Here is a 25,021-nt window from a genome sequence, read left to right as displayed (position 1 = left end):
AACCCCAAAAGTTAAGGCGGGTCTGATCTGTGTCTCTTTGAATGGCTGCTTAATTCCTCAGTACTACGCATGCGTTTTCCCCCTTGGATAGAGGCCCCCTCCTGCTCGCCATCAGTACTCATGACACTGATATACAGTCTGCCAAGAAATTATCATGAAAGCAGCATCCCCCCAAAGGGTCAGACATGACTCGGTGCTTGCACAGGGGAACTTTCACCACCTTTCACCACATGAAGTTTATCAATTGCACTAAAAAAAAAAATTATACAAAGTAAAGAAAAATGAGGTATTATTAGTATTGCATGACTCTAAAGCGGTAGATACACTGAAGTGATTTCATTTTATCAATCCTTGCAGTATTTTGAAAAATATTTATAGAAATTCCACCACTACCTCATTAGACAAATAAATCATTATTTTTGGCCAGAGTAGATTATACATTTTCAGAAATGTTGAATTATTCAACCAAGGTCACATTTTGTTGTTGTTTATTCGTTTAGTCGCTTCCGACTCTTCGTGACTTCATGGACCAGCCCACGCCAGAGCTTCCTGTCGGTCGTCAACACCCCCAGCTCCCCCAGGGACGAGTCCGTCACCTCTAGAATATCATCCATCCACCTTGCCCTTGGTCGGCCCCTCTTCCTTTTGCCTTCCACTCTCCCTAGCATCAGCATCTTCTCCAGGGTGTCCTGTCTTCTCATTATGTGGCCAAAGTATTTCAGTTTTGCCTTTAATATCATTCCCTCAAGTGAGCAGTCTGGCTTTATTTCCTGGAGGATGGACTGGTTTGATCTTCTTGCAGTCCAAGGCACTCTCAGAATTTTCCTCCAACACCACAGTTCAAAAGCATCGATCTTCCTTCGCTCAGCCTTCCTTATGGTCCAGCTCTCGCAGCCATATGTTACTACGGGGAACACCATTGCTTTAACTATGCGGACCTTTGTCGTCAGTGTGATGTCTCTGCTCTTAACTATTTTATCGAGATTTGTCATTGCTCTTCTCCCAAGGATTAAGCGTCTTCTGATTTCCTGACTGCAGTCAGCATCTGCAGTAATCTTTGCACCTAGAAATACAAAGTCTTTCACTGCTTCTACATTTTCTCCCTCTATTTGCCAGTTATCAATCAAGCTGGTTGCCATAATCTTGGTTTTTTTGAGGTTTAGCTGCAAACCAGCTTTTGCACTTTCTTCTTTCACCTTCATCATAAGGCTCCTCAGTTCCTCTTCGCTTTCAGCCATCAAAGTGGTATCATCTGCATATCTGAGATTGTTAATGTTTCTTCCAGAGATTTTAACTCCAACCTTGGATTCCTCAAGCCCAGCTTGTCGCATGATGTGTTCTGAATACAAGTTGAATAGGTAGGGTGAGAGTATACAGCCCTGCCGTACTCCTTTCCCAATCCTAAACCAGTCAGTTGTTCCGTGGTCTGTTCTTACTGTTGCTACTTGGTCGTTATACAGATTCTTCAGGAGGAAGACAAGATGACTTGGTATCCCCATACCGCTAAGAACTTGCCACAATTTGTTATGGTCCACACAGTCAAAGGCTTTAGAATAGTCAATAAAACAGAAATAGATGTTTTTCTGAAACTCCCTGGCTTTTTCCATTATCCAGCGGATATTGGCAATTTGGTCTCTAGTTCCTCTGCCTTTTCTAAACCCAGCTTGTACATCTGGCAATTCTCGCTCCATGAACTGCTGAAGTCTACCTTGCAGGATCTTGAGCATTACCTTACTGGCATGCGAAATGAGTGCCACTGTTCGATAGTTTGAACATTCTTTAGTGTTTCCCTTTTTTGGTATGGGGATATAAGTTGATTTTTTCCAATCTGATGGCCATTCTTGTGTTTTCCAAATTTGCTGGCATATAGCATGCATTACCTTGACAGCATCATCTTGCAAGATTTTGAACAGTTCCGCTGGGATGCCGTCGTCTCCTGCTGCCTTGTTATTAGCAATGCTTCTTAAGGCCCACTCAACCTCACTCTTCAGGATGTCTGGCTCTAGCTCACTGACCACACCGTCAAAGCTATCCCCGATATTGTTATCCTTCCTATACAGATCTTCCGTATATTCTTGCCACCTTTTCTTGATCTCTTCTTCTTCTGTTAGGTCCTTGCCATCTTTGTTTTTGATCATACCCATTTTGGCCTGGAATTTACCTCCAATGTTTCTAATTTTCTGGAAGAGGTCTCTTGTCCTTCCTATTCTGTTGTCTTCTTCCACTTCCGCGCATTGCTTGTTTAAAAATAATTCCTTATCTCTTCTGGCTAACCTCTGGAATTTTGCATTTAATTGGGCATATCTCCCCCTATCACTGTTGCCTTTTGCTTTCCTTCTTTCTTGGGCTACTTCTAGTGTCTCAGCAGACAGCCATTTTGCCTTCTTGGTTTTCTCTTTCTTTGGGATGTATTTTGTTGCTGCCTCCTGAACAATGCTGCCAACTTCTGTCCAGAGTTCTTCCGGGACCCTATCTACTAAGTCCAGTCCCTTAAATCTATTCTTCACCTCCACTGCATATTCCTTAGGAATATTAGTGAGCTCATATCTAGCTGATCTGTGGGTCTTCCCTAATCTCTTTAGTCTGATCCTAAATTGTGCAAGAAGAAGTTCGTGATCTGAACTACAGTCAGCTCCAGGCCTTGTTTTTACCGACTGTACAGATGTCCGCCACCTTTGGCTGCAAAGGATGTAGTCAATCTGATTTCGGTGTTGTCCATCTGGTGAAGTCCATGTATAAAGCCGTCTCTTAGGTTGTTGGAAGAGAGTGTTTGTTATGCAGAGTGAATTGTCTTGGCAAAATTCTATCAGCCTATGTCCTGCTTCATTTTGTTCTCCCAGGCCATACTTACCTGTAATTCGAGGTGTCATTTGACTGCCCACCTTAGCATTCCAGTCTCCTGTGATGAAAATAACATCTCTTTTAGGCGTGTTGTCCAGTAGGTGCTGCAGATCCTCATAGAACTGCTCTACTTCAGCTTCTTCAGCATTTGTGGTTGGGGCGTATATTTGGATCACTGTGATGTTAGATGGCTTGCCCTGAATTCGAATTGAGATCATTCTGTCGTTTTTTGGGTTGTATCCAAGCACTGCTTTAGCCACTTTACTATTAATTATGAAGGCTACTCCATTTCTTCTGTGGTCCTCTTGTCCACAGTAGTAGATCTGGTGGTCATTTGAGGTGAAGTGGCCCATTCCAGTCCATTTCAGTTCACTGACGCCCAGAATGTCTATCTTTAATCTTGACATCTCACCAATAACCACATCCAATTTGCCCTGGCTCATAGATCTTACATTCCAGGTTCCAATGGTGTGTTGATCCTTAGAACATCGGATTCGCCGTTCACCACCAGCACCGTCGGCCGCTAGCCGTCCTTTCGGCTTTGAGCTAGCTGCGTCATCACGTCTGGGGCTAGTTGAGCTCATCCTCTGTTCCTCCCCAGTAGCATTTTGACCATCTTCCGACCTGGGGGTCTCACCTTCCGATGGTATACCGACATATCTCTGGTTGTACTGATCCATTTAGTTTTCACGGCAAGAATACTGGGGTGGGTTGCCATTACCTTCCCCAGGGATCGCATTTAGTCTGACCTCTCTGTCATGACCTTCCCGTCTTGGGTGGCCCTTCACGGTTTAGCTCATGGCATCATTGAGGTGCTCAAGCTCCAGCACCACGACAAGGTAACGATCCTTTGCTGAAGAGGTCACATTTACTCAAGCAAAATTAATTCAGTTCAAATTAAACATTTATCAGGAAATAAAAGGCTGAGGTCATACACTATACTAAGCCATGGTCTGTTTAATTATGGTTTGTTCAATAAGCCACAATTGGCTGGATTTGCACAAGGCAATAAGCAAAAAAAAACAAACCATATTATTGCTAGAAAATACACTTATATCACGCTATAGCTAAATATTTGTTTTTCAATTAGGACTAACACTATGCAAACTGTGAGCTTTTTTTGTGATCAGAGTTAATTTTATAATAGTACTTATATTTGCTGCAGAAGAAATCAGAAGCTTCTATTTCTTTTTGTTCTTTTTGCACTTTTTATTTCTTCTTTCTTTCTTTCTTTTCTTCCTTTTACTCCTTATTAGTTTGTGTTAGTTTTTATGTTCTTTGTAAAATTTTCAATAAAATTTGTATATGTATAAAAAGGCTAACACAATATGCAAACTGATAAATTCACACATATACAGGATTCATATATTTGAAACTTCATTAAAAATATTTTTACCAGAGAGGAAAAACATTGTTGTTGTTTTTAGTTAGCAACAAAAACAAAAGCCAATTGGGCACAATGCAAATCTGAATTCATGGTTTGGGAGTTTATTGCTTTACTTGTTGGCCTACCATCCTTTATAGCTTCTAAAAAAGAGATAGATGAAAGGTTAAGTGATGCAACTCTTTGTCATTTCCTTCCTTCTTTGTTTTGATATTTGTCTTCAAGGGTAATTATTAACCTGCATATGAATGCGGTGGGATTCCTTTCACCCCAAGGCCAGTAATCTGTTAAAAAAAATGAGGATATGAACACAATAGTTTCAAAATTGTAATGTCTTTCCTAATAAACACCAAGCATTTATTTGCCTGCATATAGTTACTGATTTTACTGGATTGGAGGGTACCCAACTCCCAGATGACTCTGGGTGGCTTACATCAAAGGACACGAGACAAAAAAACACATACACATCCAGAAAACACACAGAACACCCCAAATCTCCAACAAAATAACCATAAGGGGCTCAGCAACCATTGTAAGCCTAGACCTGAGAGCAAAGCCAGGTCTTTAAAGACGAAGCATTTAATCTGAGATGCTTAGTTTGATTCTTCACAATACCCAAGCTGCAAAAATTAATAAAAAAGAATATTGGAACTTTAGTTTTATTTAAGTATGTGTTTTAAAATGAATGTTATTTTTTAAAAAGAGATGTTAGTGAAAACTTAGTTCTTAAATCAGTCAGTTAAAACAGGTGTCCATGGGGGGTGGATAAAAAAATTAGGATAGTGGCTGCAGCAGCACAATTGAAGCTGCCATCTTGACTTTCTTGACCCCCAGATCCCCCTCAGTTAATTAGTCAAATGCTGCTCCCAACTACTGTATCATTCAAACCATGATTTCCAATGCACTGAAGCTCTCCAATTACCTTGAAAATGCCACCAGCCTGGGGTTGTTGTAGGAGAGATGACTCATCCATTCCTTGACAAGCTGAACTGACATACAATTCTGAATAATCATATCCACCAAAAGAACAAGAAGTTGTTTTGTCAACAGGCAGCTTCACTGTCTGAATTCTTTTTCCTGTTAAAATAAATTAGGTCATTTTCTTAACAAAGGGCAGCAGATCAGCAAACTGGAAAGCAAACTGCTACATTTCCATCCTTAAATTTGGAAAAAAGAAAAGAACAGGCACCAAAAATGAGGCAGCAGGGGGCTGCAAATGGGGTGCTGGACCCTACATGCAATCTGCAGGTTGCACACTCCATCCTAAAGAAACAAAAGGTATTCCCTAGAGCTGGATAAAAGAACTCCATAGCCTTTAAAGAACCAGATTTTCAAAGGCAAAAATACTGATTGCATGCATTGTGCATGAATGTGATCCATTTGTAACATATAGTATAGGACTCTTGAGCCAGTTCAGTAAATGCCTGATCATTCTTCCACTATGGACAGTAGGAATATGCCACATGCCAGACAAGGTTACTTATCTATCTGGCAAAGTCTACAGAGAGTTTCCCTGAGCACAGAGAGGACTCACTTTCTTTGATTCTTTATCTGGAAATGTCAGGGCTTTTTGCACTTGAATGTACCTTCTGATCACAGGCAGAAAACTCCAGGTCATGGCATTTGTGGGATGACATTATCACACAGGTTGCACCAGTCACGGAAGGTTTTCCATTTGCGTTAACAAGTAAACTGAAACCAGGAGACTGAGAGTCCTAGTTCCGCCTTAGGCATGAAAGCCGGCTGGGCGACCTTGGGCCAGTCACACTCTCTCAGCCCAACTCACTTCACAGGGTTGTTGTTGTAGGGAAAATAGGAGGAGGAAGGAGTATTAGCTATGTTTCCCACCTTGAGTTATTTATGAAAAATAAAGGTGGGATAGTAAATAAATAAATAAGCAAGCAAGCAAGCAAGCTGCTTTGCATTTCAGATGAGATAAGGCCTTTTCATACTTTCTCGTTCCTGGGGACCAGCAGGCTGCTTTTTCAAAACAACATCTCTACATGAGCAAAGCATGTTCTGAAACTAACAAAACATGTATTGTGTTTGCTCTGGATCCCTTGCACCTAACAGCTGGATCTCAGGAAAGAGATGCGGATCGTCAGCGGCTTCCCCAGCCCACTCTCCACAATTGCTAACCTGTCTCAGGATCTATACGGATTACCCGTCCTCCATCATAGCAGGCCACCCAAAGCTTCCCCTCTGTGTCGATACACATCCCATCCGGAATGCTCTCTTCCTTTTCCAGTTTGTATATGTTCCTGCGGTTGGCTGAAGAAAGACATTGAAACATATTACAAGCTAAGTCACATATTTCCCGAGTAATTTCTTTTTACAAGAAATGCAAATGGCAACACCATTAATTTATCCTGGAAGGAGTATTTGGATTCATGCAGGAAAATATTCTAAACTATAAATGGAAATCTCAGGAAACCAGGCCTTCATTTGTAATGTAACATTACAGCAAAAGGACTGCTAGAGGTTGACTTCTCCAAATTGCAGACAGTATCTTCCAAGATGTATATTTCTGTTAAATGAGTAAGACTAACTGAACTACTTAGTTGGGAGAACAAATATGGATAAGAAACTTGCTCTTGGGTATCAAATTCCATTTAGTCTGGATGTGCTGTATCTAAGAAAGCAGATCCGCTGATCTGAGCACAGCGCTTGAATAACTAGGGCTACGTTCCTGAGATGGGGAGACCTACTTGAGTGTTTTCTCCCCATCGCTACGATACCTGGCTCACATAGCACATTCCAAACCCATCCACCTAAAAGAGGATGGATTTCTTCCTTCATTATTCAATGTTTTTCCAGACTAATTTATACATTTCTTTTGATTAACTGTAGCTTTTACTTTTATACTACAGAATAAAATAATTATTATTGCAAGCAGTTGCAAGATAGATGGCAAAAAGAGACTTTGTGGGTCTGCTTAGCAGTATTCAAAGAGGGAGAAGAGACAAAGCAGGCATGGGACCATCAGATCTGAAAGGGAAAAAAATGGAGCAGTGATATTAGTGCTTATTGTTTCCTTTATTAAAGAGTGCAAGTTCTATCAGGGCTGTACCAAGCATCTGAAAGAGGCATTTCACAAAATGCATGAGTGAAGCATCCCTCTTCAAAATATTAAAACAGCTGAATCTTCTGGAAGGCTCAGCCCAGCTGCTTCAAAGGCTTTCTCCAGCTAGGTCATGTGCATGCCTGCAACAACAGTCTACTGACTACCAGTGAAGTGAATCAGTTGTGCATGAACAGCCAGATGTTCACAACTGAGGATTCCTTTAAAACCAGCCACAACAACCTTCTGGAATATGTGGTGGCTTTAACACTTGAGCTGTAGCAAGATCCCAGAAAACAGATGGGTTAAGGTTAAGGGATTGCAAACAGATGCTATATACAGTATATAAAGTATTTATGTATATGCACTTTGATTTCCAAAGCACCTTTTTGCCTTTGAATCTGAAGAATAGGAACTACTGTTTCCTATATTATTCCCTGTCCTGGTGACTACAGAAGACTATGTTGCTGAAGCTAGAGTCATTTCTAATCTGCCTAATGAACATTACAGCTGTGCTTTAAACTGCTCTAAGAGAACATGTAAAATCAATCTGATTTTTACACAGACTGACTTGTGGCTCTAGGTATTCTACTGTAGTAGGTTTTATTTTGTGTGTGTGCACTGTCAAGTCAGTGTTAACTCCTGGCAACTGCCTGGACAGGTCCCCGCAGTTTTATTGGCAAGATTTTCAGAAGTGCCTTGCCACTGCCTTCTTCCTAGGGCTGGGAGAGAGTGAGTGGTCCAGAGCCACCCAGCTGGCTTTGTGCCTAAGACATGACTAGAACCCACCATATCCCAGTTTCTAGTTCCTTAACCACTATACCAAGAGTGGAAAGAGAAAATGCAACAATTTTAAAATGGTGTCCAAAAAAAGAACTTCGTTAGGCATTTCAAAACACTGAAAGTAGTCATACAAAGCTTTCCAGTTTGCAGGTCGTAATCAAAGGCATCAACGTGGTACGAAAGGCTGTCGATGTAGAAGAAGGTTCTATGATCCAGAGACCAATCTAAACCATTGGAGATGTCCACCTTGTCAAAATGTTTCATCACAGAGTGGTTGGGGAAGAGAGTGTAGAGTGAGCCCTGGTGCCGCTCAAGCACCGCAGGGCGAATCTCCTCAGCCATCGTACCTATGAGAACCACAGAGTCAGCAGGGAAAGGTAACAGAGCACCACAGAAGCAACATCAGGAGAAAGGGTGGAGTTGGATGTCACCTTTCCTAAGACACAATGGAAAAGTGCAGGGGGAGTGGACAAATCATTTGTTTTCATGTCCACAAAACACTGAGGTGAACTTTCAAGATTCATGGAAGCTGCATATTAGCCACATCTCTTCCTCCACTGCTTCCTTACCTACATCTTCAAAAGCAGAAGGTAAGTGAACGTAAGCAAATTCTGAAAGCCTCTGCTGTTAGGATGGTTATATAGGATGTTTTGTTCTGTGACTATCCAAACCCTAATTGCACAATTTCAAAACCAGAAAGGAAGGAGAGCACAGCCTGTTTCTTTGACTCAGATCTTCCTTTCCTTGAAACCCTGGCAGCTGTTCTAGTTGGCTGAAAGAGATAAAATGCCCCATTACAGGCTTAACTGGGACCAACCAGCTTCTACTTTCCTTCTCAGTGACCTGGTCATAATACAGGTTTGCATATGATCTTATCCCTGTAGATCATAAATACGAGAACTGGACCTGTCTTTTAATCTTTCTATAGATAAACGTTAGCCATTAGGCAAGGAGTGGTGCTATTATAATCATAATCAGATTGGAAGATGTATTTTAAACTCCTGAAACTCAGAAGTAGTTGATAACACCTTTTCAGACTGTCACATATTTTATTAAAAGGAATAAGCTTTTGTGAGCAGTAGCTCACTTCATCAGATGCATGGAGTGGCTAAACTGTAGGATTTAAATCAGGATGAGGTGGGGAGAAGGGAAGGGGGGTTGGTTATGCAGATGCACGTTACATGTGAGACAAATTACAAGTACCTTGTCAATTAACAACTTAATGCCTTAAAATATTGTGTTTGTTGAAATTTTCTGTGGATGATAGAAATAGTAATTTGACCTCCCTGAGAGAAAAATTGTACTGGGAAAATTTAAAAAGTAAAACAATAATTGATTTCAAAATTAAAACACAAGCTATCCCAATTAAAAGTTTTTGTGGACAAAAGAAAAATGTACACATATCCAGCACTTGGGATTGAATAGGCAGAAAGGATCATACACACATACCACAACAGGTTACTGTAATAGGAGTCAGCTGATATAACTCCTTGTATCAGCTGCCCCCAACATCCCATCCATCAATGGGATGGCCAATGAAATTTGCAGCAAACCACAATGACACCAAAAGGATAGCATACCCACAGTGACATCATCCTGCAAATGCTGCCATTATATAATTGAGTCTTATAGTCTAATGCAAGTATGTAACTCACAGCATCTGACTGAGATATTGTCATATATGTTTCATCATTTACCCACTCCATTCCTCAAATAACACGTATGATTAATGCCATGGAAGTGGGAATGTAGGACCTCCTTTTCTCTTCAGCAAGTCCCCATCCCTGAGGAAGGAACAGCAAAGGCAGAGAACAAGGTTCTACTGAATGGAGCCAGAAGCCACCATCAAATGACTTACAAATTTCTTAAAAGAGAAAAAAAATGAATAAAAATTCTTTAAGAATGTGAGTTATGGCCAACTTACCTGCAAACAGTCTTCCTGCAGGATCCACTTTCCCATCATTGAATCGGTTGTTGGTTTTATCCTTGTCCACATGAATAATGGTGGTAATGGACTTCTTTTTCCAGTCTAGAGCTGCGAACTGGGTTCCCAGAGTAATAATGTAATCACCAGATTTGTGAAGTGATACTGTGCTCACTGGGGCATCTGGACACAATGTTAAGGGGATTAGGTGGGGAGAAGAAATGGTAGTAACAAAAAATAATAACTGTATACCTAACAGTTTTTGATAACTTTCCTTTGAAAGGCATCACGTAGTATTCCACAACTCTAAAACAGCCAACCTGATCCTCCACCCATGGCACCACACTGGCTTTTAGTGATATTCAACTACTACTAAGATGCTTCTTTCCATTACTTAAGCTTTAGATCACTAAATATTCCAGGACAAAGGCAAACATCTGACTTATTAAAATTAAATTGTTTTTCTTACCCACAGAAACACTTTGCACTTCTTTAGTGAGAGAATTCCACCGATAGACCTTTTTGCCAGTTATGTCTACAAAGAGAAGGGAATTTTCCTTTTCCTCCCATACAGGTGATTCTCCAATCTTGCATTTCTCTTGTACAACACATTCAACTTTGATAGATGACATTGTGTCTTGTTTCTCCAAAAGCAATCAAGGAATGAAGCAAAAATTGACTTTAAATTGATCAAAACTAGATATCCTTACAGACTTCAATATCAGCTAAATATACAGAATTTTTTCTAAACCTTTGGTTGTTCAGCTCTGCAGTATTCCAATTACTAATCTGATGATCTAGAATACAGTCCAAAAAGGTTATTACCTAATCAATAAGGTTATTACCTCTGCTTTTCCTTAGCTTCCAAAATGTCCCCAAACTTAAAGCAGCTGGTATTGCTAATCTTTAATAGCAGCTATTATCTTCACAGTTAAACATTACCAAGTTTCTGCTGAATATGTTTTTTTAAGTGTCTGCAAATGCTAACAAGTAGGTCAAACTTCAAAAGCCCTTTGGTCAGCATTCTTTCCAGGCAAAATGCTTGCCTGCTAACAAGAAGGGAGAGGAAAAGGAAGAATGTTACTATGGTGTTAGTGCAGTGCAAATCTTCTGTGCAAACACATGTAAAGTAACTTGAAAGAGGAGGCAGATCCTGCACTTTAAAAAATGAACAAAGGTACTTCTTACATCTAACTGTACTCATTACATGATTTCATTAAGCTTAACATGCTTTCTTAGTAACACCATTTTGGCACAGGAAAATTACTTTACAGAACAGTAGATTTTTCTCTTATGGGTATAAACTTTACTGTGCCAAACTTATGTGAAAATAGCTACGTTGGCACAAAACACTGAGCCACAAACTAGCCCAAAAGGATTTTGCAGAGATCCAGATTCAAAGGGTGAAATGTGATTCAGAGTACACCGAGATACACATGTAACCCATCAGGGACCCACTAAATCAAATGTGTCTTTTCTTGAGATTATATAAGCTGTGGAGGTCAGCCAAGGATGCTCAGGGAAAGATGCAGCTACTTTAAGATGTTCAATACATGCTCCAAAATGCATTTGGCACTAGATCTCTGTACAGCCCAACTAGCCAACCACAGTGTTGTTTATTTATTGATTCGATTTCTATAGCCGCCCATCTCAACAAGTGACTTTGGGCAGCTTACAACAATAAAACTGTAAAACAGTTAAAACAATTACAATTAAAACGATTAAAATACAAAATAAATACAAGATAAATATACATGGCTGCCAAGTAAGCAATTTATGGATGTTAATATAACCAAGAAATGGGACCATTCACACGCTTGGGTCCCCAGGCCTGGGCGCATAGCCAGGTTTTCATGGCCTTACGAAAGGCCAACAGGGTCGGGGACATCCTAATTTCTGGAAGGAGAATGTTCCAGAGGGCAGGCGCTACAGAAGAGAAGGCAAGCCTTCTAGTTCCCGCAAACCAACACTCCCTGGCTGACGGGACCCGTAGCATACCCAACCTGCCAGTTCGAATTGGTCCCTTAGGTAACCTGGTCCCAAGCCATGAAGGGCTTTAAACATGACAACCAGCACCCTGAATTGCACCTGGAAGCACACTGGCAACCAATGCAGCTCATGTAGCAGTGGTGTTACACGTGTTGACTACCCAACACCATTTACTATCCGTGCAGCTGCATTCTGCACCAGTTGAAGCTTCCGAATGCTCTTCAAGGGCAGCCCCATGTAGAGCACATTACAGTAGTCCAGACGGGAGGTCAAGAGGGCATGAGTGACTGTGAGCAAAGCCTCTCGATCTAGCTGGCGCACAACCTGAAGGTGTGCAAAAGCCCTCCTAGCCACAGCTGCCACCTGCTCTTTGAGCAGAAGCCATGAGTCTACAAGGACCCTCAGATTGCCCATTGCACCCCATCCAGACCTTTACAGCCTTCAGGCACTAGGTCAGGACATCCACGGCATCACTCAGGCAGTCTGGGGGACAGATATAAAGCTGAGTATCATCAGCATATTGATGATATATCACTCCAAACCGTCAGATCATCTCCCCCAATGGCCTCATGTAGATGTTCAGTAGGAGAGGGGAGAGAACTGAACCCTGAGGCACCCCACAGAGTAGGGGGTTTGGGCTGGACCTCTCCCCTCCATCAACACTGACTGGAACCGATCCCGAAAGGAGGAGGAGAACCAGCACAACACTATGCTGCCCACCCCCAACTCCCAAAGCCATGATTGATGGTATCGAAGGCCACCAAGAGGTCAAGAAGAGCAAGTGTTGTTCAGTGTGTCCTGAAATTTATTTATTTTCTATCCCACCTTTATTATTTTTATAAATAACTCAAGGGGGTGAACATACTTAATACTCCTTCCTCCTCCTATTTTCCCCACAACAACAACCCTGCGAGGTGAGTTGGGCTGAGAGAGTGACTGGCCCAAGGTCACCCAGCCGGCTTTCATGCCTAAGCGGGACTAGAACTCTCAGGCTCCTGGTTCCTAGCCCGTTGTCTTGACCACTAGACCAAACTGGCTGTCCATCTATCCTGATCTATGGGATTGTGTTATGGTTCAGTCAATCATGCAAACCCAGAGTATAGGACTCAGTAAGCTATGATTATGAGTAGATGAAATGCAGATATAAACAGGCAAGCCCAACAAGGTAGACATGCAGAGGACTGCACTGGTGTTGTTTTACTGCATTTTTTATGTTCTGCTCTGAGAACTCTACCGGATGGAAAACTGGGGACATGAAGTGCTCTAATAAAAACCAGGCTTGTTTTCCATGGCTACTAAAAATTAGACACATCGGTTCGGGCTACCATACGGGGCTGCAATAATCCGGACGATCACTAGACTGTAGCAAAGAGCTACATCCAACACTGGATTTTTTCTGCCCAGCTATGGCAGCCAGACGGTAGGCTCCCGTTGCAGCAAGAACAAACGTTACAAACAAATATGTACAGAGGATTAATTATACCCTTTAGCCTTTTCAACAGCCCCTCAAAGGAATTAGGGAGAGTTACAGAGTAAATGATTTTCCTGCACTGCGGCGGATGTTCGTGTTGATACTTGTCAATTGCACAGGCAGCGAGAGGGCGATTAAATATCTGCTTGCGCTGCAAAAAGAGCGCTTTCCCGAGGGGATTCGCTGCGGGGAGTGGGGGGGGCAAAATCCTGGGTTCTTTAAACTGAAGATTTCATTCTCCGCGTCTGAAATGTCCCCTGGCGAGTGGGCAGCCAAATAAAATAAATCTATATGTAGGGGGGGAGCCTTGAAGCCCCTTCCTTCCCTGCGATCCCGGAAACTAGGAAGAGTTGAGCTGGGCCTGTTCCTCGCCCGACCAACGTCGCAGATAGCCGAGTAGGAAGAGCTGGGAGAAAGCGCCGCGTTCGTTCCGCGCTGCCGGACCCACGCGAGACTCACCCGCGCTGGGACTGCGGCGGCGGCGGCGCTCACGGGAGATTTGCGACAGCGACCGGAAAAGGCCCGACCGGCTCACCTTGCCTGTACTCGTTGGGTTGTTCTCGTTGCAACAATGCTCGTGAGCAGAAAGTATCAATTTTCTAACGCCGTGATTTCAACTTTGGAAATAATTATTCTTACATAGTGAGTGACAGTGAATGAAAATTCTTACATAGGCAGTGACTGTTAAAGTGCATCAAGCTGTGAAGAAGGTGGGTCCCTTCTGCAATCCCTGCCCCTACTCCTCTTTTCGCTAGCAACAAATACGTGCAGAATACGAAGATCATCCCTGCTAAATTTTGGGAAGAAAGCGAATTTGAAGCAACGTTGAGCAGGGGACGCTGATCTTACCTCCGTTAATCTCCAGGCTACTTGTAGCTGATCGGCTAACACCCCGTTTAAAAATACCTGTTCGGCAACAAAATTAGTTTTCCCTTCCTAATTATACTACTAAAATTTGGGCGAGGAAGGATCAAAAGCCTGGGAAACCAGGAGCAATTTTTTCAGCTGAAGGACTGTAAACTCTTTTGACATTTAAAACAAAATCTTGGCTTACTAACTTTTAGTTTGAAATCCATAGGTATGTCCATACTACTCTGGGCTCTGACTGGTAAATCTCAGGCTAGTAAACAGGCAACAAAGTAAGCCTGCTCACTTATTTTTTCTTTGGTAAGCATCCTGCAGTTTCTTAAAGCAGCTTTACAATAATTATAACTCTGAGCAGATTAAATTGGGATTGTATGACAGGATTTGCATATTTCAGTAATTTGCTTGCTTAAATTATGTTTGTGCATTGACCAAGTTCGTACAACACACTGAGCTGAAACCAGATATATCCTGCCAGTGATTTGCCTCCATTAGCTGGCTGGGTTTGCTAAGTCGTGGTTTCTATCATTGTGATTCAGTAAACGCTCCACAATCGATGGCTTTGCATAAATATTCCACCAGTAGTTGGATTTGCATAATATGTTAAGCTGTAAACCAGGGTTTTAAATCATCCTGGATTCACACATACTGTTTAAATGAAACAAACTATATTACAGTTTAGGAAAACGTGTAATCCAAGTCATTTAGTTGATTTCCAGGCCAAGTGGAAAACTGAAGCTAGCTTAGCCAAAAAATTTTTTTTCCCAGAGTCAGGGGAGCATCATGTGGATAGGCCACGCTTGCCTCACTACAGCATCTCAGTAATTTTTGTAACAACAATTACGGAAGGCAAGCCAGCACCATGTTGATAAGAGGCAAAGTCAGAAGTAGGTAAAGGTAAAGGTTTCCCTTGACGTAAAGTCCAGTCGTGTCCGACTCTAGGGGGCGGTGCTCATCTCCATAGGACACTTCTGGGTCATGTGGCCAGCATGACGACACGGAACGCCGTTACCTTCCCGCCGAAGCGGTACCTATTGATCTACTCACATTTGCATGTTTTCGAACTGCTAGGTGAGCAGGAGCTGGGACTAGCAACGGGAGCTCACCCCGCCACGCGGTTTCGAACCGCCGACCTTCCGATCGGCAGCTCAGCGGTTTAACCCGCAGCGCCACCGCGTCCCTTAAAGTCAGAAGTAGCTACCCTTAATTTACCCAGATAATTTATGATGGTGGGAACTGGGAAAAGCTGTGTTCCTGGACTAAGCCTCGGGAGTTAACAAGGCGCACACGTGCTGTCATGCTGCTGCCCCCATTTTTCGGAATTGGAAGCTTACCTGACACTTTGCTTATTGTCCAAGCCTGGAATGACTGACATTTTAGAGTTGTGAACCTGGAATTTGCGACTAAGGCATGTTACATGAGAGAGAGTGGGATGGCTATGTGCATGGTCCTGGCGTTTAGCATAGCTTGAAAATTAGCAATCTTACTGATTGCACATGTCATTAAAACCATTTGGATTATCTGTAGCCTGGAATGGATATAGAGGAACATCTGTATGTTCTTCCTGTAACAGGAGGGCAGGTAGTAACCTTCCAACTGCTTCAAGAGATGGCCTGCAAGAGAGTCAAGTGGTTGTTAAGTAGCTGCTAAGAGGTTTGAAGTTAATCTTCCCTGATTCAGGATGAATGTGCAGCTTTCCCACTTTTGCAAACCACCATCCCCTTTGGGGTCTGATAAGTCCATTACAGACTTAGCTATCACTGAACTTTCCATTTCCAGTAACTCCTATCCAAACGGCCAATGGGAAAATATCTCAGGAGCTGTAAGACAGCGGAGTCTGTAGAGCCACATGCTGCTTAGCTCTGCAGGATACAGCTCTTCCATGATAGGATTTGAGAACTCTGGCTATATTGCACATAGTGAAATACTTCCAGAAAATTAGTCTGAGGGAAAATCATTCAAGAGGGCAAAACTGTGTATGTTATTAAATAATAATAATTCACACACTGGCATGTGAAGCTTCCTTGAGTAGAGCAGGTGATCCAAAAGAGAATGGTCTGATCGAGCGAAAGGAGCAGATTTTTATCAAGTGCCCCCTTCTGGGGGTTTAATGCTATATTACACATGACTGTTACACACACACACACAAAGACCCATTTATATATAGCTGTAAGCTAAAATAAAATTTCTAATTTAATGCAGGAAGCCACCAGAAAAACAGAAGAAATTACAAAAATGCTGCTTTTATTGCCATTAACAGACGATTTCAAATTTCATCAACTGTATCTATAGCAACGTTTCTTTCCATAAAGAACTTGGATCTCTGTAGGTGAGCCTCAGAAGATTATTGTGCTGTAAATGCCTACTCCTGATGCATCTCTCTCCTTCCCCCAGTTTGCTTTGCAGGGCACAGTATTTAACTGACAGATCTTTCCTAACAAAAAGCAATGAGGAATCTGTTTCACAGTCTGCTTTTTCTCACATCCCTGTTTAATGTTTACTGCCTCGGTAAAGCTGCCTGATGCAGCTGCTAGTCAGTCTTGCAGAAAGGAAACCTGAATATTAGCACGGCTCTTTTCCCAACTGACAGAGACATCAGTAAAGGTACAGGGTGGAAAGAACAAAGATGTCGTCCACCATTTTCCACATATCAAGGTTGTTACCAGTCTAGATCACCTTTTCCAAATTAACGGCTTCCAGCTGTGTATCTTGCGTTATCTCGTTGTGTGTTGGCTGCTACTGTACTTATGTAGTATTACTGCATTATAACGATTGCTTTTTCTTGTACCTATGAAAAATTTGGTATATTAATACTGCAAACAAGGAAAATCTGAAAAAGAGTTCAGTAAGGACCGAGCATGCTCAGTAGCTAAATAGTGCTAGTTCTCAGAAGGTATATAGAAAACAAAGAGGCTGGGAAAAAAAGTGGGGAAAAAAAGAAGCAAATGTTTAAAAAGGCAGGAACCATATAATTGTAATTGTTTTCCAAGGATCCCTTGAAAGAAAGTACGATCTGGTATCATCTTACAAATCAAACCTATGACATCCACATAGTGCAGTGCAGAAACCTAGTATTTGAAATGTAGGTATGACTGGTCAAAAATTTTAACTATATTCAGCTACTCATTTGATTACTTACAACTAAAACAAAGCACAGCTTTTACTGATTGAGAAAGAAGATTGTTGTACTTAGCTGTGCTCATGTTGCACCAGTTACATTCTTTCTATCTATCTATCTATCTATCTATCTATCTATCTATCTATCTATCTATCTATCTATCTGATCAAATTATTTGGCTGCCCATCTCACAAGAAATTACTCTGAGTGGCATATTTGTCTATAAATAAATATTAAAAATCAATTCAATTGTTTGGGTTATATATAGTGAATCTTAACACAGTCTATTTCAGATACTTGGTTTAAATTAGAACAATTTAAAAGTTCTAATGATTCTGTATCCAAGCATGGGTTGGAACCAAGTGCTCTGAAAGACCACTTCCTACTGCCTGGATTGGCTGTGCACTGCATTCAACCACCAAGCCTCTGTTCCCTGCGATGCATCCTTGAAAGTCTGCAGGATGGGGATGAGGGCAGGCTTTTGGTGGTAGTATTTGTTCTTTAGAATTGTATCACAGGAGAGCAGTACATCATAATCATCAATATACTGCCTGACCGCCTGGCTGATCCAGTCTCTCAGGGTTGGCACACTCCAAGTTCCTCCGATTAAACAATGCAATTTATTGGGACTCTGGAAGCGTGCCTTCTCTGTAGCAGCACCTCCCCTCTGGAATTTGGTTCCCCACAGATTCAAACAGACCCAGAGAGACGCTGGGTGGTTTACAAATTATTAAAAACAAGAAAACAACACAAAACAAAAAGGAACAAAGATGGCAGAAATAGCAGACCCAGATGAGAACAAAGAAAAGAAGAAAAGGGGCTTCAATCACATTCACCAAAGGCCTGGGAGAAGAACCAGGTCTTCAGGGCCTTTCAAAAACCCCAGCAGGGTGGGGGCCATTTGAATCTGGGGAGGAACCAAATTCCAGAAGGCAGGCACTGCTAGAGAAGGCATGCTTCCAGAGTCCCAACAGATTGCATTGTTTAATCGGAGGAACTTGGAGTGTGCCAGCTCTGACAGATTGGATCAGCCAGGTAGATACTATAGGAGACAGGTAGTCCCTCAAGTAACCAGGCCACATACCACGTAGGGCTTTATAGGTAGAGACCAGCACCTTGAATCATACCTGGAGCAAACTGAAACCAGTGCAGCTTGCGAAGCAGAGGTGTTACATGGACATACTGAGGCATACCCATCACTGTCCGTGTCACTGCATTCTGGACCAGTTGAAGCTTCCAGGTGGTCTTCAAGGGCAGCTCTGTGTAGAGTGCATTGCAGTAATGAAGCCATAAGGTGACCAGGACTTGAGTGACTGAAGAGCCCCTCGATCTAGGAAAGTGTGCAACTGGTGCACCAGATAAAGCTGTGCAAAGGACTTCCTGGCTATAGCTGCCACCTGCTCATCAAGCAGGAGCTGAATCCAGGAATACCCCCAAATTGCATACCACCCTTGAATGGGGAAGTAATATGCCATTCAATATCAAGGATGGAATATCCTCAGATCTGGGCAATCCAAACACCCACAGCCACTCAGTCTTGGTAGGATTGAGTCAGAGTTCAATCCTACAGTTCCTTCCCATCCAAACCCCCACAACCTCCAGGCACTAGACAGAACCTCAACAGTCTCACTTGACTGACCCCGAGTTAAAAGATATAATTGCATATATTGATCATACTAAACCTCAAACCAGCAGATGGTCTCACCCAGCAATTTCATGTACATACATTGGAAGGGGAGAGAGTATAGAACCCTGTGGCAACCCATTCTTTTTATTTATCACATACTTTTTGTGTCTCTCTCTAACCTGCCTTAGTTTCTTGGGCCATTAAAACGGACCTGTTTTATACTTCTCTGATCTAATATATTTCCTATTTTTTTAATCAAGTATTTAGAAGCTATCCGGGGATCCCCTTTTTTAAGGCCAAAAATGCGTGTTAGACAATTCCTAAAAGATAGCAGTGCCATGATCTTAAACTAATTTCAACAAATAGTAAGTAGCGCTCCAATGTCCCAATGTTAATTGTCTGAAAGCAAATAAACAAAAAGTACTGTGCTAAATTAGGCAGAACGTTGCAGGTTTTTCTGGAAAAAAAAGTTATCCAAGACTATCGTAAGAGGCATTCCTATCCCTCTTGTCTTATGTAACATGAAATGCCTTTTGTAAGGTAAGACATTGTTAAAAATGCTTGATTCAGAACCATATACTAATAAAGGAACAAATTAATCAAATGCATAGAATTCATTAAAACTCATACGAACTTATTTATATTTATTTAATCTGATTTTTAGCCCTGTAAAAATTAAGATTCATACATTATCGAATCTTTATATGGAGGATTTCTCTGTTCTTGTACAGAGAGTATCCTACATTATGTGCAAGTACTTTGAGGTCCTCAAGGCCACTTACACATACCTGGATTGCCCATGTGCTTTTTTCCAATGTAGGAATGTTTCTAGTCCTTCATGAATTAACTAAAGCACTAAATACAATCTTCCCAAGTACTACAGTCTCCAAATGATCACAATGAAAAAGGTAAGGTTAGCAGTTTCATAATTTAATGAAAAAGTATTGTAAAAAGGAAACGTCTGAAAAAGTCCATTTTTAAAAAAACTGAATTTAGGTATGCATATGTGTCAAAACAAGGAAACAAATTAAGAGGTAATACTTCAAAGTTAGCTACTGAACACTTTGTGGAAACTAGCAATTATATTTTGGAGACAGATACTTGAAATTATGAAGCCAAAGGATCCTTTGTGTATCTACGGAAATCATGTAAAAGTATTATGGAAAAACACTATTGCCTGATCAGATGTATTTTAAATCATCAACCTAAAAGTTTCAAAACAGCTGTAGCTTGCTGAAGCACCATTTCCTACTTTCTTTTTCTCAATGCATGAGTCACTAACTGTGTGTTTTCTCCTCATGGCCACTAAAAAATTGCACCCAATTCAGTCAGGACCAGTACGTAGAGAATTGAATTTACTAGCACCATTCTGAATGGCTCAAAATTTGAAGGCTACCCTTTCTCAACAAACTTAAAACAAAATACAATTGCATATTTACACCAAAGAAAATGCCTTAAAAATACATCTTTTTAAAGACAAAAAAATACAGATACAAAAACTTGACAAAGCAAATGTTAAATATACCTAAAACAAAAAGTACAGACCTGTCAAATTTGTTATATAACTTTCATGAGTCAATTTATTCTTCCTAACTAAATCCAATAGTATTAAGGCTTTCAAGGACATAAAGGCCCTCATTTGTTGTTTTGCTACAAATGATGTTTTTGCTATCATTATATTCCAAATTTACAGCAATTACTGTTGTTTCACATTATGGCATTATGTTAACAAAAGTAGATTGTGATTATTCCAAAAATAAAATCATTTTTTAATTTTGATTAAAAATCAGAAATGTGCAGCAATGAACAAAAGAATAAATTAGGTAATGATGTTATGTGTGTGCATTTTAATATATTACAATGTGTTAGTAAAAAAATTAAAGAATAAAGTGGTTGTGAAGATGTTTGGAAATTTTGATTTATGTTTTTTGATTATTTAAACCTAGAATTCAATACACATACACACCTTTGCATAAACTGATTTTAAATGTTTTGGCTCAGAAATCTGAATGTATTTGTTAGCTTAAAAAAAATACATGTTGGGAAGGGGACCAAGTTTTAAGAACACATGGGAAAATTTGGCATAACCGGTGATTGCCTGAATATGTAAAAGAGATTAAGTACTTCTAGTGTTAAACATTATCCACACACCAGCCATTTTCATTGGCTGGCTGCATAAAATATTTTACAAGTGCAATGCACAACAAGTTACTATGTACAAAGGGATTAAAAACAATTTAAAAATACTAGAAGTTAAAAGGTATTTATAGAATACAGCAATTTATAATAGTGAAAAGAAACACAACTTTTAAGAGTTAACTATTGGGAAAAATCTAGAGGTCAGTGTGTGTTTGGCAGCATTGACTGTGGAGTTTATAAACCTTCCTCAGTAGATTAGAAGGACATATGATATATTCTGATGATATATAATGTTATTTGAAAGCAAGTCCCACTGAATTAAAATGGGTCCTTCTTCTAAGGATTTAGGATCATACGATGTGTTCTAATATTGACTGAGAACATGATTTTTTCTAGTAGTTACATGACTCAATTCAGAAAAACACTTAAGCAGACACTATAATTTCAAATACACTTTCCCTTTGTTACAATTCAAAAGCTGAGATTTAAGTGCTTTCATGAAATGAGAATCTACTGCAGCTGCAACAAGAATTGTCTGGTCACCTTGAAGATTGTCACAGGATGGTGAAAGAGCTTTCTGAGTATTTGCCCACAATGGCTGGGGGGGTGGGGGTGGGGGTGGGAGCAATCTCCTCAAAAAGGGCAAACCAGTGTACAGTTTGGAAAAATATTGTCACTTGCTTGTGGACCCTGTACTCTATTCGTTAACCTGGAGATTTCCCAAGGTTTGTAATAACTACTCTCGGAACCCACAAAGCTGAGCTATTCTCATCTTCAGGGACTTCTATCACCTTTGCACTGAACTATGAGAAATCAAGTTTCTTTTCTTTCTACTGTGACAATCTCTACTGAAGTCTTTATTTGGGCTCTCTCTGCCTGAGCTGCTTTTCCTCAATCTGATCTGCCCTTTATTCTCTTCACTCTCTGCTTCAGAGTCACTGAGTTCCAGATCAGGGCAATACCCATCATTGTCTTGATAGGGGGCACTCCCCATTTGATATTCAAAAGTCTGCTTGCCCCATGGACGCTCTCTCACTGAAAGCCTTCTTGAGGGTTTTTCGCAACACCTGAGATCTTCTGTAGTCCTCACCAAACTATTGGTTGCTTCTTTGAAGGACCTGCTAAAGTGTTCCATTGTGGATTTTCTGAAGGTGCTCTGGCTAGCCAAGTGGGCAGAGAGTACAGACTGTTGTTCATAGGTTGTTTGGCTGGAGCTATCTCGCTGAGTGATATCCCCAACTCTGCTCATTAAGCCATTAGACTTTTCTAATTTAGAATTCTGTTGAATTTTCCCATTCCCAACAGAGGACTGTCCATGCAGTGCAGCTTGAAGTGCCAGGGGTTTGCCAGATGATTGTCCATGATGGAAATCTAATAGGTTCTCAGACCCAGAATCCTTTGCTTCAATTCTAGGTTTCAAAATCCCTTCCAGTAAGCCATTGCTTCTGTTTTCATGCTGAAACCTTGAGTAGGACTTCATATTTGAAATAAAAGTCTCCTTGGTTAGTGGAATACCTTTTTTGTTATAAATCATGGCAGTGTTGTCAGGAGAAAGTGATTTTGTACCAGTTTTTAAGTTACTTTTGCAATCCCCCAATGATTTTGGCATTTTTAATTTTAAAGTGATTCTAGGAGGAGGGTAGAACAATGTATTCTCTAGTGCACTTGTCAGGGAATGACCTGAAAGAGAGAAAGACAGGAGAGAGATATTTCAGACTCAACTTAAATCATGAAAATTGATACAATGTATCCATTATGAAACTGTTACATACAGCAACCTCACACATCTATAATATAAAGAGCAATTTCTGAACATTCCCTATTTTTCTCTTTTTGCTCCAGTAAAAGTAAATATAGCCCAATATTAAGTGTTTTTCTTTACGAAGTTACTGGATACTGTTTATTTTCAGGTATTAAACCTCTTTATTTTTGAGAACACCTGAAACACAAGTGTAATCCGTAACAAAAAATATTATGAAAAAAAAATGAGTTATGTATTTCTTATACAATTTAATGTAGAAGTCAAGAACTGTTTGGGTCTAGACAGCATTTTTTTTTAAATGGGAAAAACTATACAATCAAAAAACAATTTACTGTACAGTCTGAACCTGGCGGTGCAGTGAGGCTAGGGGCTGTTTGACGGCTCGCAGACTGCCCAACCCTGTTCCAGTGGTTAACTATTAAAAGTGCCAGGACAGGACAGCATTATTGTGTGGCTCGCTTGCCCTCACTCTTTTCAGTTTTTGCCTTCCATTACATGATAAAAGAGAGAGCCTCCTGTTTGTCTTCTGCTCTACTTTTCCTCCTCTGCAGTGACTGAAATTATTCTTCTCTTCCTTTTCCATCAAATTTCTCTCTACCCTCCTACTCTCTTTACTCATGGCTTGCACTACAAGCGAAAGGAAAATCCAGAGGTAACCGTCAACTGCTTTCTTCTCCTGTTCTGTGGCTGAAAGGAAAGATGCCAATGTGAACTCATAACTAGGCTGGACGTTTATTTAAAACTAAGTCAATTCGGTACAGTGATTCCAGGGGTAATGATTTTGCAAAAGGAGAATATAGATTCGGATAATCTTTGAATAAAAATATTAATTTGGAGGAATACTTGGGGCCAGGCCTGGAAAAGACAATAGAACAAGGTAAGATACTGAGAAAAGGGGTGGTTCCATATACCTCTGATGTGCAATCCTGGACAGATTCCCTCTGAAGCAATGCAAACCTCACCAGATGTCTACTCCCAGATTCTACTATATTCTACAGTTATCCAGAGTTATTTACACAGTGAATGTAATGCAAACAATTACATCAATTGAACTGCAGCATGTAAGTATTTTATAACTTTGTTCTCATTAAAAAGAATCTTAAGATTACTATCCAATGAAAATAGCGTTTTTAAAGGTTCAGGGAGGTACCAATACATAGCAAATAAATCTGTTGTACATTCATTACCTGCAGCAATTTCCTGATTAATAAGCTGGACTTGTAAATTGAAGACCTGTTCATGTGCTTTGCTATGAGAAAGTTTTATTTTTTCTCTTCTGCTTACCATGTAGCAAAGATTTCTTACCTACAGAAAACACAAAACCAAACACTTTCAAAAGCTTGCAAAAGATTTGCAAAATCAAGCACCCAAAAAAGCTTGCAAAAGATTTTTTTTTAACCATTAAGGATAAATTCCCTGACAAATTAAAAGATTATTTATATCTGTATACTTAAAATTATTTACAAAAACTGAATCTAAAGATGCAAGTTATATTAAAATTTCTTGATTTAAAACAATTCTTTTCAGAACTCCAACTGCAACTAACCACTCACAAAAATAAGTGCTTCACCTGACAATAATTTCTTTCAATTTTCAGGAATTAAAAATGGACATCCATCTGGTTACAGAGGATTGTAAGGATCTCAGGAACATAACTTTCATTTATGCAGCAGCTTATCCTTTATGATAGATACTTTATTTTGAACAGTTTGATGTTCTCCAGAAATTTCCTAAGTACTTTCTTCTCCATTCCTTTAAAATACTCCAATTTTTCAAAATCTTCCCCTTTATAATTCTAGTCCCATTTTAGCCATCCACCCACAAAGCATCATTCTGGATCCTTCTAATGTTCACAATGAAAAAATCACCAGTGACCACTCGTTTTCAGGGCCAGATTAGTCCCTTCCCTTTTATTGAAGGCAGTTTCTAAAGCCAGAACTAATAAGGGAAGTACGTCTGGAAAAATCTCACCAAATGTTGCAGTTTTTCCCAACCCAAGTGCCTTTTAGATGTGTGAACCAATTCTCAGAATTCTCAGCAATCACCATATTGACTGGA

General features: G+C 40.5%; 2 protein-coding genes across 2 annotated transcripts in view; both read right to left on the bottom strand.

Annotated features, from left to right (window-relative positions):
* Window positions 1-4,258: 4,258 nt before the first annotated feature.
* RGN (regucalcin) lies at window positions 4,259-11,587 on the bottom strand. The gene is made up of 7 exons (XM_063305029.1): window positions 11,448-11,587; window positions 10,463-11,173; window positions 9,994-10,176; window positions 8,201-8,416; window positions 6,365-6,496; window positions 5,148-5,302; window positions 4,259-4,509 (listed from the first exon to the last, which is right to left on the bottom strand). Exons 2-7 carry the CDS (start codon window positions 10,623-10,625, stop codon window positions 4,459-4,461), a joined length of 900 nt encoding a protein of 299 aa, XP_063161099.1. The 5' UTR covers window positions 10,626-11,173; window positions 11,448-11,587; the 3' UTR covers window positions 4,259-4,458.
* An 8,383-nt stretch (window positions 11,588-19,970) lies between these two features.
* Window positions 19,971-25,021, bottom strand: part of JADE3 (jade family PHD finger 3) — a 50,978-nt gene continuing 45,927 nt past the window's right edge. Inside the window, exons 10-11 of the mRNA XM_063305028.1 lie at window positions 24,151-24,268; window positions 19,971-22,881 (exon numbers count right to left, since the gene is read on the bottom strand). Of these exons, the coding sequence (XP_063161098.1) occupies window positions 21,989-22,881; window positions 24,151-24,268 (1,011 nt within the window). The 3' untranslated portion in view covers window positions 19,971-21,988. The remainder of the gene's footprint in view (window positions 22,882-24,150; window positions 24,269-25,021) is intronic.

This window comes from Candoia aspera, chromosome 5 (genome assembly GCF_035149785.1).
Source record: "Candoia aspera isolate rCanAsp1 chromosome 5, rCanAsp1.hap2, whole genome shotgun sequence".
Taxonomy (NCBI): domain Eukaryota; kingdom Metazoa; phylum Chordata; class Lepidosauria; order Squamata; family Boidae; genus Candoia; species Candoia aspera.
Note: the sequence above shows the minus strand (reverse complement) of the source record. Positions and strands in the feature narration are given on the sequence as shown.